General features: G+C 51.1%; 2 protein-coding genes across 5 annotated transcripts in view; one reads left to right on the top strand and one right to left on the bottom strand.

The window, feature by feature from the left end:
* Pi4ka (phosphatidylinositol 4-kinase alpha) overlaps positions 1 to 3,065 on the top strand; it is a 126,116-nt gene extending 123,051 nt beyond the window's left edge. Inside the window, exons 49-55 of the mRNA XM_085832403.1 lie at positions 300 to 404; positions 485 to 610; positions 821 to 941; positions 1,236 to 1,395; positions 2,323 to 2,412; positions 2,650 to 2,733; positions 2,816 to 3,065. Coding sequence (XP_085688529.1) covers positions 300 to 404; positions 485 to 610; positions 821 to 941; positions 1,236 to 1,395; positions 2,323 to 2,412; positions 2,650 to 2,733; positions 2,816 to 2,867 — 738 coding nt within the window. The 3' untranslated portion in view covers positions 2,868 to 3,065. The remainder of the gene's footprint in view (positions 1 to 299; positions 405 to 484; positions 611 to 820; positions 942 to 1,235; positions 1,396 to 2,322; positions 2,413 to 2,649; positions 2,734 to 2,815) is intronic.
* Tmem191c (transmembrane protein 191C) lies at positions 1,375 to 7,681 on the bottom strand. Of its 4 annotated transcripts, XM_021185387.3 has the most exons (10): positions 6,989 to 7,681; positions 6,695 to 6,818; positions 6,565 to 6,615; positions 6,413 to 6,490; positions 6,190 to 6,246; positions 6,046 to 6,105; positions 5,855 to 5,919; positions 5,706 to 5,778; positions 5,547 to 5,587; positions 5,228 to 5,466 (listed from the first exon to the last, which is right to left on the bottom strand). In XM_021185387.3, the coding sequence occupies exons 1-10, from the start codon at positions 7,141 to 7,143 to the stop codon at positions 5,262 to 5,264; spliced, it is 909 nt and encodes a 302-aa protein (XP_021041046.1). In that variant the 5' UTR covers positions 7,144 to 7,681; the 3' UTR covers positions 5,228 to 5,261. The 4 variants fall into 4 exon arrangements, 3 of the variants coding, with proteins under 3 accessions (XP_021041046.1, XP_085688530.1, XP_085688531.1); XM_085832404.1 differs by having other exon boundaries at positions 6,565 to 6,818; XM_085832405.1 differs by having other exon boundaries at positions 5,724 to 5,778; positions 6,565 to 6,818.
* Positions 7,682 to 15,306: the final 7,625 nt, after the last annotated feature.

Raw genomic sequence — 15,306 nt, 5'->3', positions numbered from 1 at the left:
TTATGAAACATGATCCTTTATTTGATTCAGATGCTGTGGCGACTTTAGAGGCGACACAGAAGCCTCTCCCTCCTTCCAGCCCCCCCCCCTTCACCATTGTTGAAGGACATCCTCTCTGGCAACCCCATGACAGCCCAGCCTGGCTGGGCAGTGAGGCCAGACCCCTAGACACTTATTTAGCCACAGTCTGCCCCCTTCCCTTGCGGGCAACCTGTGTGAGCCCCCAGGGCCACTAGCTTCTGAGTAGTCCAGCAGCTGAGGGGAGACACTGACTGTACGCTGTGCCTTCTGCATTCCAGGACATGTTAGCCCTGCAGATCATCGACCTCTTCAAGAACATCTTCCAGCTGGTTGGCCTGGACCTCTTCGTTTTTCCTTATCGGGTAGTGGCTACTGCCCCTGGGGTGAGTTCCTGGAACATGATGGGCAAAGAGACCATCACTTCACTGCTCTACCTAACTGTCCCTTCCCCTTCCTTCCCTAGTGCGGAGTGATTGAGTGCATCCCAGACTGTACCTCCCGGGACCAGCTGGGCCGCCAGACTGACTTTGGCATGTATGACTACTTTACACGCCAGTATGGGGATGAGTCTACCTTGGCCTTCCAGCAGGTAGCTACCCACTATCTACCTTCTGTCTTCCTCTACTAGGAGCTAAGTCCATCACCCATAGCTTTCTCTCAGTGAAAGACAGAAGCCTAGAACCCCAGGGCACAGAAATTGCTGCTGTCTCCACATTCCACACAGCTGCACTCACTGACCTAGCTCTGCCTCTAATGTGGGCCACAGAGCCAGGGTGAGACCACGGACCTCTCCACACAGGCACGCTACAACTTTATCCGAAGCATGGCCGCCTACAGCCTCCTGCTGTTCCTGCTGCAGATCAAGGACAGGCACAATGGCAACATCATGCTGGACAAGAAGGGGCACATCATCCACATCGGTCAGCAGGCTGTGCCAGTGTCCCCTCCCCTTGCCCATGGCAGAGAGGCCTCGATGTTGCACTACTGTAGACGTGGCTGGCCAGACCTGGGAATCTGGGAAATAGAATGGCAGCCACGCTCTTGGTAGAAGTGAGAGCTAGTGAAATCCCTCTGCTCTAACTTGACACTCCCCTGCTTCCTCCCTGCCTACTCCCCTGCTTCTGTCCCATGTGTGGCTGAGCCCTTCTCCACCAGAAATAAGCCACCCTGACCTAACCCTGCCCCAGTTCAGGAAGCTTTTTGGGATTTTGCAGACTTTGGCTTCATGTTTGAAAGCTCACCGGGTGGCAACCTTGGCTGGGAACCAGACATCAAGCTGACAGACGAGATGGTGATGATTATGGGGGGCAAAATGGAAGCCACACCCTTCAAGTGGTTCATGGAGATGTGTGTCCGAGGTTATCTGGCTGTGCGGTGAGCCCATGGGCAATGTGGAAGGGATGTCAAGGTGGGAGAGAGTTCTCATGCCCTGGAGGGAGCCAGGCTTAGTGGCACTGAAAAGGAGTTCAGCACTCAGATCATGTGGCCAACACACCTGGAACTCCAGCTCTGCGAGCTCCGCTTGAGCCACCTGCACATGTGTAGGCACACACTCAAACATGCACACACATAAAGATAGTTTTTGTTTCAAGACATAGTCTCACTATATAGCTCTGGCTATCCTGAAACCACTATGTAGGCCAGGCTATAAAGATAGCTTAGCCATTAAAAGCTAGGCTCACAACCAAAGACAAGATAAATCTTTTTTTTTTTTTTTTTTTTTTTTTTTGGTTTTTCGAGACAGGGTTTCTCTGTGTAGCCTTGGCTGTCCTGGAACTCACTTTGTAGACCAGGCTGGCCTCGAACTCAGAAATCTGCCTGCCTCTGCCTCCCGAGTGCTGGGATTAAAGGCGTGCGCCACCACGCCCGGCTTCTTTTTTTTTTTTTAAGTGAGCCTTGCACTCTGGTCACCCGTCTCACCTGTGTGATCAACTTCATGCTCTGAACCTCCAGCCACACCCCTATCCCCCACAGCTGACCCTGTCATGCCCCAACACCCTTCTCTTCCTCTGGACTTCCTGGCTAGCCTTTCACCATAGCCCCAGCACCACCAAGGCTACGTAGGAGACTGGCATCAACCAAATGTCACACAGAGTATCACTTTGGCACATCCCAAATGCTATTGTGGCTGCACCAAACAGAGCATCTTTGAAACCCCTGCTGGAAGCCTGGCATAGTGGGGAGGATCACTCAGCCATATAGTGCTATATTATATGTGGTCCTGCTAGCAGATTGTGTGGACCACAGGTTCTGTGAGCAGGGTACCTCACACTGGTTGTCCCCCACCCTCTGTCTCCACAGCCCCTATATGGATGCAGTCGTCTCCCTGGTTACACTCATGTTGGACACAGGCCTGCCCTGTTTTCGTGGCCAGACAATCAAACTTTTGAAGTAGGTACCATTTGGGGAACAGTTGTCCATCTGCTGGGGCTCTATCTAGAAACGTATGTATCCTTGGATCCCCAGAGCAGACAGGGTTTCTAGAATATCCACGTGACCATGCGTTCCCCATGTGGCCTAGTAATTGCTGGCGAGGATCAGGGAGCCCACTAGACCACAGCAGAATGTCCCTGGGTGGGGGGACGGGCAGACAGATTCCCACAAATGCCTCCTTCCGTCTCTGCCTAGACACAGGTTCAGCCCGAACATGACAGAGCGGGAGGCTGCGAATTTTATCATGAAGGTCATCCAGAACTGTTTCCTCAGCAACAGGCAAGTCCCTCCCTGTCCCTGCTCCCCACACAGCTGGGGAGGGCGCCAGCGAGGTCTTCACTTTCCTTGCTTGACCTTGCAGGAGCCGGACCTACGACATGATCCAGTACTACCAGAATGATATCCCCTACTAAGAAGCCTTGAGTGTCACAGAGCAACTTGTCCTGCCACCGTAGGCCTGGCTGTGGGGGCAACAGGCACATGGACCGTTGGTGCACAGGTGTGAGTCTCTTTCACACTGGACACATTCCGTTTGTTCACCCGTCATACTACATTGGTACATGAAGTATTTTCTTGTATAAACATGAAAAAAATAAAAATCCCAAAATGTGCTGCTTCTGTTTTGTTATGTAACCAAAATGTGCCTGTAGTTAAAGGTGCTCTTTGACTTCCTGGTCCTTCCGAGGCACCCCTAGCTTGAGTAGTCTTGTTTTGGTTCTGGTACCGAGGATCAGACCCAGGGCCTATACATGCTGGGCAGGCCCCACATCCCCTGGCTATAGCCCCAGCCTCTGACTCTTCGGATTAATGCCTCTTCCGAACAGGAGTCCTCTGCAGCGGGAAGGCTTTCCTAAGCCGGACTCTGCCTCCATGTCTGAAGGCCCTCTACAGATGCGGCTGTTTCTGTGTCAGGTACCAAACAGGTGCGAGCCAGTGTGGTCTCAGAAAGTAAGGTTTTAAATTGGAGCAGAGCCTGCAGTTCAGTGAGTGGTTAAGGCACTTGCCTGCTGTGCACAAGGCCCAGCCCCCAGAGCCCCCCAAATATCAGTCAGATGGGACTGGCAGCAGGGTGGGGGTGGGGTGAGAGGCTAGAGCAGTCACCCCAGGACCCTGGCACCACTCTCAGTCTAGTTTTGTTTGCTTTTTGATTTTTCTAGACAAGGTTTCTCTGTGTAGCCCTGGCTGTCCTGGAACTCCCTCTGTAGACCAGGCTGGCCTCAAATTCACAGAAATCTGCCTGCCTCTACCTCTGCCTCTGCCTGATGAGTGCTGGGATTAAAGGTTCGAGCCACCACTGACCAGCTGGCTTTGGCTTTTTGTAAGATTATATGAGTGTCTGCATGTAGTTTGTGCACTATGACTTTGGTGGTCTGGCACCCATAGACACATTTGTTTGAATGCTTGGCCATAGGGAGTGGCTCTATTAGAAGGTGTGGCCTTGTGGGAGTAGGCGTGGCCTTGTCACAAGTGTGTCACTCTAGGGGCGGGCTCTGAAGTCTCAAATGCTCAACCTGCACACTATGGCACACAGTCTCCTGCTGCCTGTGAATCAAGATGTAGGATTCTCCGTTCCTTCTCCAGCACCATGTCTGTCTGGACACTGCCATGCCTCCCACCATGATGATAATGGACTAAACCTTTGAAACTGTAAGCCAGCCCCAATTAAATGTTTTCCTTTATAAGCGTCGTCATGGTCATGGTGTCTCTTCACAGCAATGAAACCCTAAGTAAGACAATGACTATACCTGGTGCTCAGTTAGGGAACAAGAGGGCAGTAAGAATCCCTGAACAGGAATTACGGGATGTTGTCAAACACTTTGTGTGAATATTGGAAATTGGCCACCTAGTTTCCTGAGACAGTTCCCATTAGCTGGAGCTCACTAATTCACACCTGTCTCTACCTCCCCAACAAGGAGTCACTGACATTACCACCACATCCAGCCTTTTTACATAGGTTCTTAGGGTCAGACATAGGTCCTTATGTTTGCAAGGCAGTGAGAGATACCAGTGCATATAACTGATAGGTCGCTGCAAGCTACAGAACCTAAACCACATGAGGTGCTTTCTCCAAGTTGAAAAGACCATTCCAAGGTACTTTACAGACCACTCTGTTAGGCCATTAAGGGAGTCTCCAATGAACTTAACAGAAAAAGCTGTAATTGTTTAGAAGCTGTGGTTATAGCTTAGCATTCACAAGTGCTGAGCTGAGTTCAATCCCCAGAACAGAATAAACCATCCCTGGTGGCTCATGCCTATAATCCACTCAGGAGCAGGGAGGTAGGTTAAGGTCACTCAGCTGGGATGAAACCCCACACACCTGTAAATAAGTAGTCTAGAGTTTATTGGAAATTCAACCCAGATTAATTTCCACTCAGCAGGGCAATCCTCATATACAGCATGTTCCCCACAAAGCCCACAGTGGCAAGCATACACTACCCGGTGTGTTCAGATGCTGTGAGGGAGGTATGGAGAACTCGAACCTGCCCAAGAGGGAACCCTAACGTTGAAGTAGATCTGGAGTAACTGTGCATCTGCATCCAGGGAAAATAATTCACCCGCTACAGAGGGCACCCAACAGGCCAACACCCGCACCCATCCTGCCCAAAGCTCAGGCTCAAAAGAGCCCCCTAGAGGGGTCAGGCTGCGGCCTGGATACAAGCCTGGACACAAGCAGCCCCGCCACAGACAGGCACCCCTGCACTCAGGTGACATCGGAACATATGAACTTCCCCCTTTTCATACAAGCAGGCACCCAGAAAACACAAAGGAGACAGAGGTGCAAGCGGCCAAAGCCGACATGATACACTCTAGGCAGGCAGCAGTCCGCGCGCACGCAGCTCAAGTAAAGGCGACAGCGTGTAGCGGAGCCGGCGGAAGACGGCGTCAGAGCCGAGACTCTGAAGCCCCGGGCCGACGGCGTCAGGCTTCGCCAACACCACGTAAATCAGCGGCAGCACCAGGAAACCCAGCGGGAGCAGCAGCAACGTCTGCAGTGCGCTCAGCGCCCACAGCCTGCAGAACCACCAAGGGACAGGTGGGTGGGGGCTCTGGGACCCGGAATCCGGACCGCCCAGCCCCCACTAGCCACTCACCTGAGGCTTCCCGCGCCCGTACCACCGAACAGTCGCTTTTCCTGCAGAGAAAGGGCTGCATCCAGTTTTTTGCCTGGGCAGCCGCTAGGCTCTAACCAAATCAGGCAGGTCCCAGCTTCAGGTCCCAGCTTCAGCCCGCGCTTCCCAGCCCACGCTCACGCAGTCAGCCCTGGCCACCTCCTCCATGAGTGAGCCCGCGCAGTCCTGCACCGGACGAGGCTCGGAGTTCCACCTGCAGGACAGGCGCGGAGATGGGCCACCAGGCTGGGCCTGGCACCTTCCGACGCCCTCCAAGTCCCAATTCTTACGATTCCGAGCCACCGCGCGTAGCCTCCAGCGCAGCAGCTGCCTCCATCACTTTCCCCTGCAGTTCCTGAAGGATAGCAATAGGGATTCAGGGCAGAGGATGAGCTACATCACGAGTCAGAGAGTAAGGAAGAAAGGGTCGAGGCCACAGGGTATTCGAAAGAGAACCGCTGTCAGAACCGAGGGGTCGCACCTGCAGGACTCCACTCTGCTCCTGGAAGCTGGCCCAGGCCTCTTCTGTCCTCTGCACACCCTAGAAGCCAGAGGCTTGGTATGAGCATCGCATTGACAGGCCCTCCCCACACGCCTTCCCCTGAGAGTCCAGCGCCATTCGCACCTGCCGCAGGTCCTCTGCCTGCATGCTGAATTTGGCCTCCGCCAGCTCCAGATGTTTCTTCGGGAGGATTCAAGTGATGTCAAGAACCTGAAGGCCTCGCACACCGCTGGGCCTCGAGGCTCGGCCCCGCGGCCTTCAAGGCCGATACTCTGCCCACAAATGCACACAGCCCTGCCTACAGCCATACTCCGCCCACAGCCCCGCCCTGGTCCCGCCCAAGTACCTGCAGCGCTGCAAGCTGGGTCCCTAGTTGCTGCTCCGCTCGCTGTTGACTCAGCTGCTCTCCTCCATAGTAGAAAAGCTGGGGACCGAACTCGTGAGTGCCTGGCTCAAGGGTCTTGGGGACTAGGGCATGATCTGTGACACTGCACGTACCTGGCTGGACAGTTCCTCCCACTGTTCCTGCAGCTTCCGATTGTGTTGCTCCTGCGAACAGGGTCCAGGCTGTCTAGGCCTCTCCTCCAGCCTAGCCACCCCGGGCGCCGCCTCTTGCTCTTGCCCGCACCAGGTCCTGCCGGTGCTGCTCCGCCGCCTCCAGCAGCCCACGAGCCCGCTCCGCACGCTCCCGTGCCGCCTCGCATGCCTCGCCTCGAATAGCTCGAGATGCTTGACTTCGTCTCCGTTGCAGGCTACATGGGGGGAGGGGGCGGGGGGGGGTGCGGAGAATTGGTCTGGGATGAAACCACGGCGCAAGATCTTTTGGGAAGGAGCCGCCACCAGCCTGAGAGTTCCAGACTAGGGTCCCGCTGCCTGGAGCGAGACTGCCAACAAGCCTGCGGGAGCCTCGGTGCCCTCGCACCTGCGCTCGCGCTCCCGCAGCTCCTCCAGGCGCCCGGTGAGGCTCTCGCTCTCGGCTTCCAGCCCACGCACCAGCTCTTCCAGCTCCTGCTTCCGCAGGCGGCCATCTCGGTTGTCCTTCTGCAGCTGCAGCAGCTGCTCCTGCGGCTCAGTCATGGCTCCAGAGCTCCGCCCCGACCTCCACCACCTGGGTAACTTGGTGGCCCGCGTCACAATAGGCAGCAGAGGGCGCCGGAGCCCAACTGAGATGGGTCACGCCCGACCAATTCAGGTATACAAAGCAGGGCTTGGTTGCCCACATCGGTAATTCTATCTCTTGGGGGTGTGAGGGTACGAAGATCAGTTCAAGGTCATCCTTTGCTACATACGGAGTTTGAAGCTAGCCAAGGCTACATGCGGACCTGTCTCAAAAAAACACAACAAAAATATCACAGTCCAGATCTGATTGGTAAAAAGTTACTAAAGTTCTAAGGAAGGACCAGACTTCATGGTCCATGCCTAGTAATCCCAGAATACTAGAGGCTGAGGCAAGATCACCTAGAGTTCAAGGTCAGCCTAGCTGTCTAACAAGACCCTGACAAAGAAAATGAGAAAATGAGGTCCGGGCGTGGTGGTACACGCCTTTAATCCCAGCACTCCGGAGGCAGAGGCAGGTGGATTTCTGAGTTCGAGGCCAACCTGGTCCACAGCCTGATTTCCAGGACAGCCAGGGCTACACAGAGAAACCCTGTCTCGAAAAAACAAAAAACAAAAAACAAAAAAAAAAAAAGAAAGAAAGAAAGAAAGAAAGAAAGAAAGAAAGAAAGAAAGAAAGAAAGAAAGGAAGGAAGAAAGAAAGTGAGAGGGTTGGAGAGATGGCTCAATGGTTAAGAGCACTGACTGATCTTCCAGAGGTCCTGAGTTCAATTCCCAGCAACCACATGGTGATCCACAACCATCTATAATGGGATCTGATGCCCTCTCAAGACAGTGACAGTGTACTCATATAAATAAAAATAAATAAGTCTTTAAAAATAAATAAGTTAGCCTGGCGGTGGTGGCACACACCTTTAATCCCAGCACTTGGGAGGCAGAGGCAGGCTCATTTCTGAGTTCGAGGCCAGCCTGGTCTACAGAGTGAGTTCCAGGACAGCCAGGGCTATGCAGAGAAACCCTGTCTCGAAAAACCAAAAACCAAAAAAGTTAATAAGTCTTAAGAGCCACAGTAGCTGTAACTACTGTAGCTACAGGCTAAACCAGCTGTGCCTCACCTTAGATTCTGAGTGACCAAGCAGGGAGTGCTAAACTTTTGAGAAAAACATTTAAAATTAAAAATTTTAATGTTTTCCTCCCCCATGTGCTATGATAACTTTGGCGTGGTCTCAGTGACTGGGTTTTCCCTAGCACAGTGCTGTGCTGAGTGGTGCTGAAGGACCGACCTGGGTGCTAGGATGTCCTGATAGTCTCTTTTCTCCATGGTTTCAGCTCCAGAGAACCTTTGATTGGGCTTGTGTGGCATGAGTAGGAAAAGGAGTGATGTAGTTTTGTGATCTAGGGGTTCTGTTAGCGCAAGGGGTCTCATTCTGCAGCCAGCCTGGTCTTGACTCAACCCTTTACCTCCCTAGGAACCTGCCTAATCAACCCTTTACCTCCCTAGGAACCTGCTTAATCATTTTCTTCAATTTGTTTCTGTGTGTGTGTGTGTGTGCACCACATCTGTGCAAATGCCTCAGCAGTACATCAGCTCCTTGAAGCTGGAATTCCAGCAGTTGTGAGCCACCTATGTGGGTGATGGGAACTAAAGTCAGTGCTCTGGAAGAGCAGCACGTGCTCTTAACTGCACACTGGGACTTTTCACACTCCGTGGTGATATAATCTCTCTAAAGATTTTAAGAAGCTAATTTATTCCATAATTTAGAGGACATACTTTCTGGATGCTGTAATAAACCATCACAGCTTCATTAGATAGACTGGGGCAGGAATCCTGCTGCAAATTCATAGCCAGCCTTTGCTACATGGTGAGGCTTTGTCTCAAACAGCCCCTCCAAAAAACCAAAAACCAAAGAGTGCTGGAATGGGCTGGAATATTGGTCAGTAGAATCCCTGCACACACAAGGTTCAATTCCAGTTATCACACACAAAGACATCAATTATTTATTTACAGGAAGGGCTGTGGGTTTTGATAGCTCTGGCTAAGCTGGGATTCCCCAGTGCTGTCAGCACAACTCGGATTCCCAGACTCCAGTGCTGCCTCATCTCGTCCACACAAAAAGTTCAAAACTCCAGGTCTCTGAAACCCTTCTGGCCCCAGTAATTTGGGAGAAGGTGTGAACACTTGATTTTTGTATTTTCTGGGCTGGAGGCGAGCCTCGCAGACAAGTGTCTCCCTCTGAGCCGTGCACCCCTAGACTTCCCTCTCTGTGCCTTTTCTGTTCACAGGCTCTTCCCAAAGCAACTTTCCCTCAGCCAGCGTCCCTTCCTCCCCTTCGGCCATTGACCGCTCATTTCATAAGCCACCCAGCACACCTGCAGCTTACTTACTGAGTTTTGCTAGTCTAGGATTCTTTTTTCTTTTGTTTGATTTTGTTTTCTTTTATTACCTTGGAGACAGGGTCTCATGTTACTCATACTGGCCTGAAACTCCACTGTGTACCAAGGATGACTTAGGATTCCTTACTCCCCCACCCCCACTGCCCAGTGCTGACACCACAGGCTGCACCTTTTTTTTTTTTTTTTATGGTCAAATGTGTTGCTTTTAAAATAAAACAAAAATAAGGTTCTTGCTAAGTAACCTTGGCTAGCCTATAGGCCAGGTTAGCCTCCAAACTGTGGCAATTTTATCTTTGTGTCCAAAGCTTTATACCACCATCCCCAGATAAAAATTGGCAGAAGAAAACACTGTTTTACATAAAAAGGTAGCCAATGGGGCAAGGTAGAGAAACCAACTTAGGATATGGGAAAGGATAGGAACCCTCCTATCCTGAAATCTCTCACCTGCTGTCAATACTTGCTGTGGAGGATCTAGACACAAATAAATAAGCCCTTCATTTATAGATACTGATTGCTAACATAGTAATGAACTGGGTTTGTGTGTGACCTTGAGTGGGCATACACACACTCAAAAATGTATGCACGTGCAAGAACACACACACACACACACACACACACACATGAGCATCTCCATTAACTTTGCTTCTTGTCTCATCAGCAATAGCCTTGTCAGGTGCCCCTCTGAAAACACCCTGTGATCTCGGATCTCAGGCTCTTTGGGCCAGCCTTTGACGATAATAGCTTCAATTCCTACCTGTGACCACTGTAAAGAATGACATTTGAGCCGGGCGTGGTGGCGCACGCCAGCTATACAGAGAAACCCTGTCTCGAAAAACCAAAAAAAAAAAAAAAAAAAAAAAAAAAGACATTTGACTCTACTTTAAGAGCCATTGTTGAAACAGTTCCCTCAGAGAAGTTCCTCAAGACTCAAAGTTCTAAAATGAAGCTGTTAAGACTCAGGAAGTCAGCCGGGCGTGGTGGCGCACGCCTTTAATCCCAGCACTCGGGAGGCAGAGGCAGGCGGATTTCTGAGTTCGAGGCCAGCCTGGTCTACAGAGTGAGTTCCAGGACAGCCAGGGACTCAGGAAGTCAAGGGATGTAGGGAGGTGGCGAACACCTTTTATCCCAGAGCTCGGGAGACAGAGGCAGGTGGATCTCTAAGGAAGGTCTACAGAGTAAGTTCCAAGATAGCCAGGGCTACACAGAGAAAACCAAACCAAACCTAATCAACAAAAGACTCAGGAAGTGCCTGAAGCTGACCAGATTCATGAGACCCTTCCTTCCTCAAGGTTCCATAGGTAAATCCTGCTGAGACAGACCAGCCAAGCTACCCGGAAGAGGTTCAGACTAACTCGGTTTCCTAGAAGAGACTCTACATCTGTTGAGCTGCCTGCAGGCTGTGTGGTACACTGCAGTTCCCAGCTTTCAGGAGCTGTCACCCATGCCAGGGTGGGTTTTCTGAGGTGCAGCTGTCTTTAAGTCATTTCTGTTCCTTTTAGGCGACTCAAACTTCTTTGGTTCGCTGCCTGCTTCAACCCGTGGGGCTTTGACGGCAGCATGCACACTTTGGGTTAGAGTCATCAGTTCCCTGAGGCCAGAAGACATTTTGCAGCTCTGTCTTTTTCTTTGAGGAGCCCACACCTATGCTCTGGGCTAAGTCGTTCCTTCTGAGCACCCAGGCTTTATCTTACCCGCATGCTTAAAGTCTGTATTTATTACTGTAATTAGGCCAGTGATGTGCTCAGGAAGTCCCTCACTGTATAATCTACAGACCCACAGTGAAAGGGAGAGCTCACATGTGCCCCCCAACATCAAAGACATACAAAACAGTACGTTTAGTTTAATTTAATTTAGGTTTTTGTTTTGTTTTTGTTTTTTGTTTTTCGAGACAGGGTTTCTCTGTATAGCCCTGGCTGTCCTGGAACTCACTTTGTAGACCAGGCTGGCCTCGAACTCAGAAATCCGCCTGCCTCTGCCTCCTGAGTGCTGGGATTAAAGGCGTGCACCATCACCACCTGGTTTAATTTAGTTTTTATGTGTGTGTTTTATCAGCATGTCCATGCACCATGTACATGCAGTGCCCATGAAGGCCAGAAGAGGTCATCAGATGCCCTAAAATGAATTACAGATGGCTTTGAGCTGTGGGTGCTGGGAATCCAACCACATCCTCTTGGAAAATGCTCTTAACTGCTGAGCCATCTCTCCAGCCCCTAAAAGTTTAGTAAAACTTCAGCTCTCCCTCACACTGGCCAGTGCTCTTCTGTGTCAAAGCCTTAAGTGTATGGCCTGAGCTGAGGTCCCTAAAAGATTAATGGAACCTCCACAGGCTGCTGCATGTGACAGAAACAAGCTGTGGCCCTGGTAACAGCTACACAAGATAACAGCAACTGAGGGCTCAGGTGGTTTGCCCTGTCTGCAACGTAGGCAGGCCTTGTCCTTGCTGCAAACTCAGGCCACACACACCTTATACACAATCACACAGACAGGTTGTGAAGCACTGCACACTGCTGGCCAGATCTGGACTCAGGCTCGCCTGGGAAGGATGGCCCCGGTCCAAGGCTTTCTCCCTGCTACCCAGGAGCCATCCCCTGCCTTGAAGGAATCAATACACCAATCAGGGAGACAGTCAACGTTCTCACTCCCTAACATGACATGTTATTTGCTCTCTGTCCATACTGGCATCTCCTTAGAGTTCACTCAGCCTTCTCCATCTCTCACCCAAGGTCCTAAATTCCCTATAACAAACACCTGTCCACCTTGATGGTCACCTGCATTAGGATACCCCTGCAGCAGCTTCTGCTGGCCCTGCCCAGCCCCCAGGACTCCCTTTGCTGGTCCTTCTCTGATTCTTTCAGCCTCATACCCCTAGCCTGCCCCCAATTCCTATTGTAAACCACTGACCTCTCTCTCCCACAGACTTCTCACAAGTGGGAACCCCCTGCCTCTGCCTACTGTGCCTTGATTACTGTTTGCCCAACACTGAGGTTTGAGGAGGCTGCCCTGTGGCGCCCACTTCTTACACCTTCATCAACACCTTTTCAGATGGGATAATCAAACTCCCCAAGGTCTGCTTGCCTCTTGTCCCTACTAAACCTTCCTAAACCCTTCCTTGACTGTGACTTCACAAAACACAAGTTCAAGCCAGTCCTCACTGAGGACCGGGGCACAAACACCTGCCACCTGTTGCTCTCCAGACATGCACCTGCCAGAGGGAGTCCCTGCTCCCCCATTTCCAGCATCCCAGCACCTCAAATATAATCCATCCTTCCCAATGCTGTCACTTTGTCCTTGGTACTCAGCACTGGGCAGCCACAGAAACCCAGCTAGGATGGTGCCCAGAACATAAGATAATGTATGTACAAACAGATGGCTGCTTCTGATACAGGAACCTGGCAAGTTGACAGAGGACACAGACTCTTGCTGGGAGAAGCTAGTATTCAAAAGCCAGGTAGATGTGGCACAGGCTCCCCGTGTCCTCTCACTGCCTACCTCCCCCACCCCCACAGTGACACAGCTGGGCAGCTGTAAGCTCACTGGGCCACTGGAGAGCCAAGCAAGCAGCCATTATTCTTTCCAAGTCTCAGTAGTGTTCCCTGTTCCTACCAGGGGTGCTAGAGGCTGGTCACTGATACCTTGGACTATTTTAATGATATGGTTTGACCCCACACTGTGAGAAGGTCAGAGGTGAGACGGATTATTGGTGGCACACTGAGGAACCCCAATGTCTGCTATCTGTTCCTGTGCACTGGGCCCCAAGCTACATCTGTCCACACTAAACCCCAGACCTGCCCTACAGTGGCCACTTCATCAAAGAGAGTGTGGTCTGTGGGCAGGGTCTTTGGGGACACTATAATGGCAGAAAGGTACACTTGAAACTTCATTACTGAAGTCAAGCTGGGCTGAGACTTGCCTTGTACACTGTTGATGTGAGTGAGTGTGGATACGCATACTAAACTACACTGCACACATGCAGGTAAAGAGCAACTTGCTGCAATCTGTTCTCTCCTTCCATTATGTGAGGCCCAAGGAGCACACCCAGCTTGTAGCAAGCTTCTCCATCCACCAAGTCAGCCTGCCAGCCTGTGCTTTAGACTTAGGTCCCCTCATGCCCTATACACCACCCAAAATTCCAACAAGTGCCAGATAACCACCCCCATTCTTGTACATGATGCTCATTCTCCAGGACACCAACCCAATTGTTTCTACATCTAAGAAGCAATGTTGAGTCCTCTTCCAATACTCAAGTGACACTAGAGACCCCATTGTGTTACAGGCCTTCAGGGTCAGGGCTGGTTGTCTGCAGGTCCTCAGCATCTTATTCAGAACTTAAGGAAAATTATACAAACAGTATTCACAGCAAAGCTCAGTGAGGATGGGAGGGGAGTGAGGTTCACAGCCAGCTCGATGCAAGAAGAAACACAAAGGATGTGTATGGATGGGGTCCATACAGAGGAAATAGTTGCTAAGGGGCAGTGGTGCTCTATTTTGATTGATAGGCTAAATTATATATCTCTCTTTGCACATGTACCTTCCCATAATGCATCTGATTTTAGTCATATCCGTACAACTATACATAGGTCCAAGATGGTAAATAGGAGATGCTACTCTAAACTTTAAGAATACCTTACTGCACATGAACTCAAACTAGTTCAGACCAGTTGACCTTCCTATTCTCATGCCTGGACATAAATAGGATACAGGCCAGGAGTGCCTTTAATCCCAACAGGCAGGCAGGACTACACAGTGAGTTCTAGGCCAGACTTTTTAAACAATAAAACATCTCAAGTATCACTGCCTAGAATCTATTTGATGGTCATATAAGGAGAAACCCCATTGGTAGAGGGTCCTAGGTTGCTAACAGGTTGATAGATGTGTGTACATTATCCATGCAGGGAAACCTGCCAACTGTGTTGTCAGAAGAGGGTTTTGAACATGTGGCCTCAGACTGCATGCTGACTCACTAGCACTGGCTAAGACTGGGAAGAGTGTACATGTGAGCCCTGGTACAGGAGGCTGGGTGGCAGCTGCCCTTGCAGAGACTAGGGAAGCATGCTGGGCTCCTGAGATAGCTGGCATATGCCACATTCTGACAGACGCCAGCAACGATGGTTCTTTAGTACTAGGGATGCCCTGGGGTGATCAGTTTTGTCACCTGTGGTCAGAAAGAAAACTGATACTAGTAAGTTGACCTCAAAATTATATGAGGCTGACATTTTTATAAATTTGCTGGCCAGCAGTTGTGCCAAGAAATGTATGAGCTTTGGCTAGGGGACTATTGCCCCAAGCCATATTCATCTTGTGCACACTCGTGTGTGTGTGTGTGTGTGTGTGTGTGTGTGTGTGTGTGTGTAGGTGTAGAAACTGCAAGTCAGTATCAGATGTCTTCCTCTGACACACACACAGAGCAGTGCCTTCTGTAGTGTCCAGAAATACCAGGCCTACCACTCTGCAGGCCAGCATTTATCCAGTGCCCTGAGAGCATCCAAGTATGCAATTGATGCACCTGCCTTCCCTCAGCCCAACCATACCCCCTCCCTCCCTCAGTGACTTTGGTGAGCTTCCTGGTCTAGGGGACCATCTTACTGACCCCCAGCTGGCTATAGCTGAGAACAGGCTGGCCTGAGGGGGGCAGGAAGACAGCATGGATCATGGGCACAGCTACAGGCTCACAAACCCACAGGGGCCCAGGCTAGGTGATTGCACATGTGTCCAGATGTTCCTACTCAAAATCTGGGACTTGAGACAGACCACCACACCTGATCTCCCAGCCTGTGAAGGTGGCAGCACACC

This window comes from Mus caroli, unplaced genomic scaffold (assembly GCF_978045245.1).
Source record: "Mus caroli unplaced genomic scaffold, Mus_caroli_1 scaffold_17, whole genome shotgun sequence".
Classification (NCBI taxonomy): Eukaryota; Metazoa; Chordata; class Mammalia; order Rodentia; family Muridae; genus Mus; species Mus caroli.
This window is presented reverse-complemented; position numbering and strand designations above follow the sequence as displayed.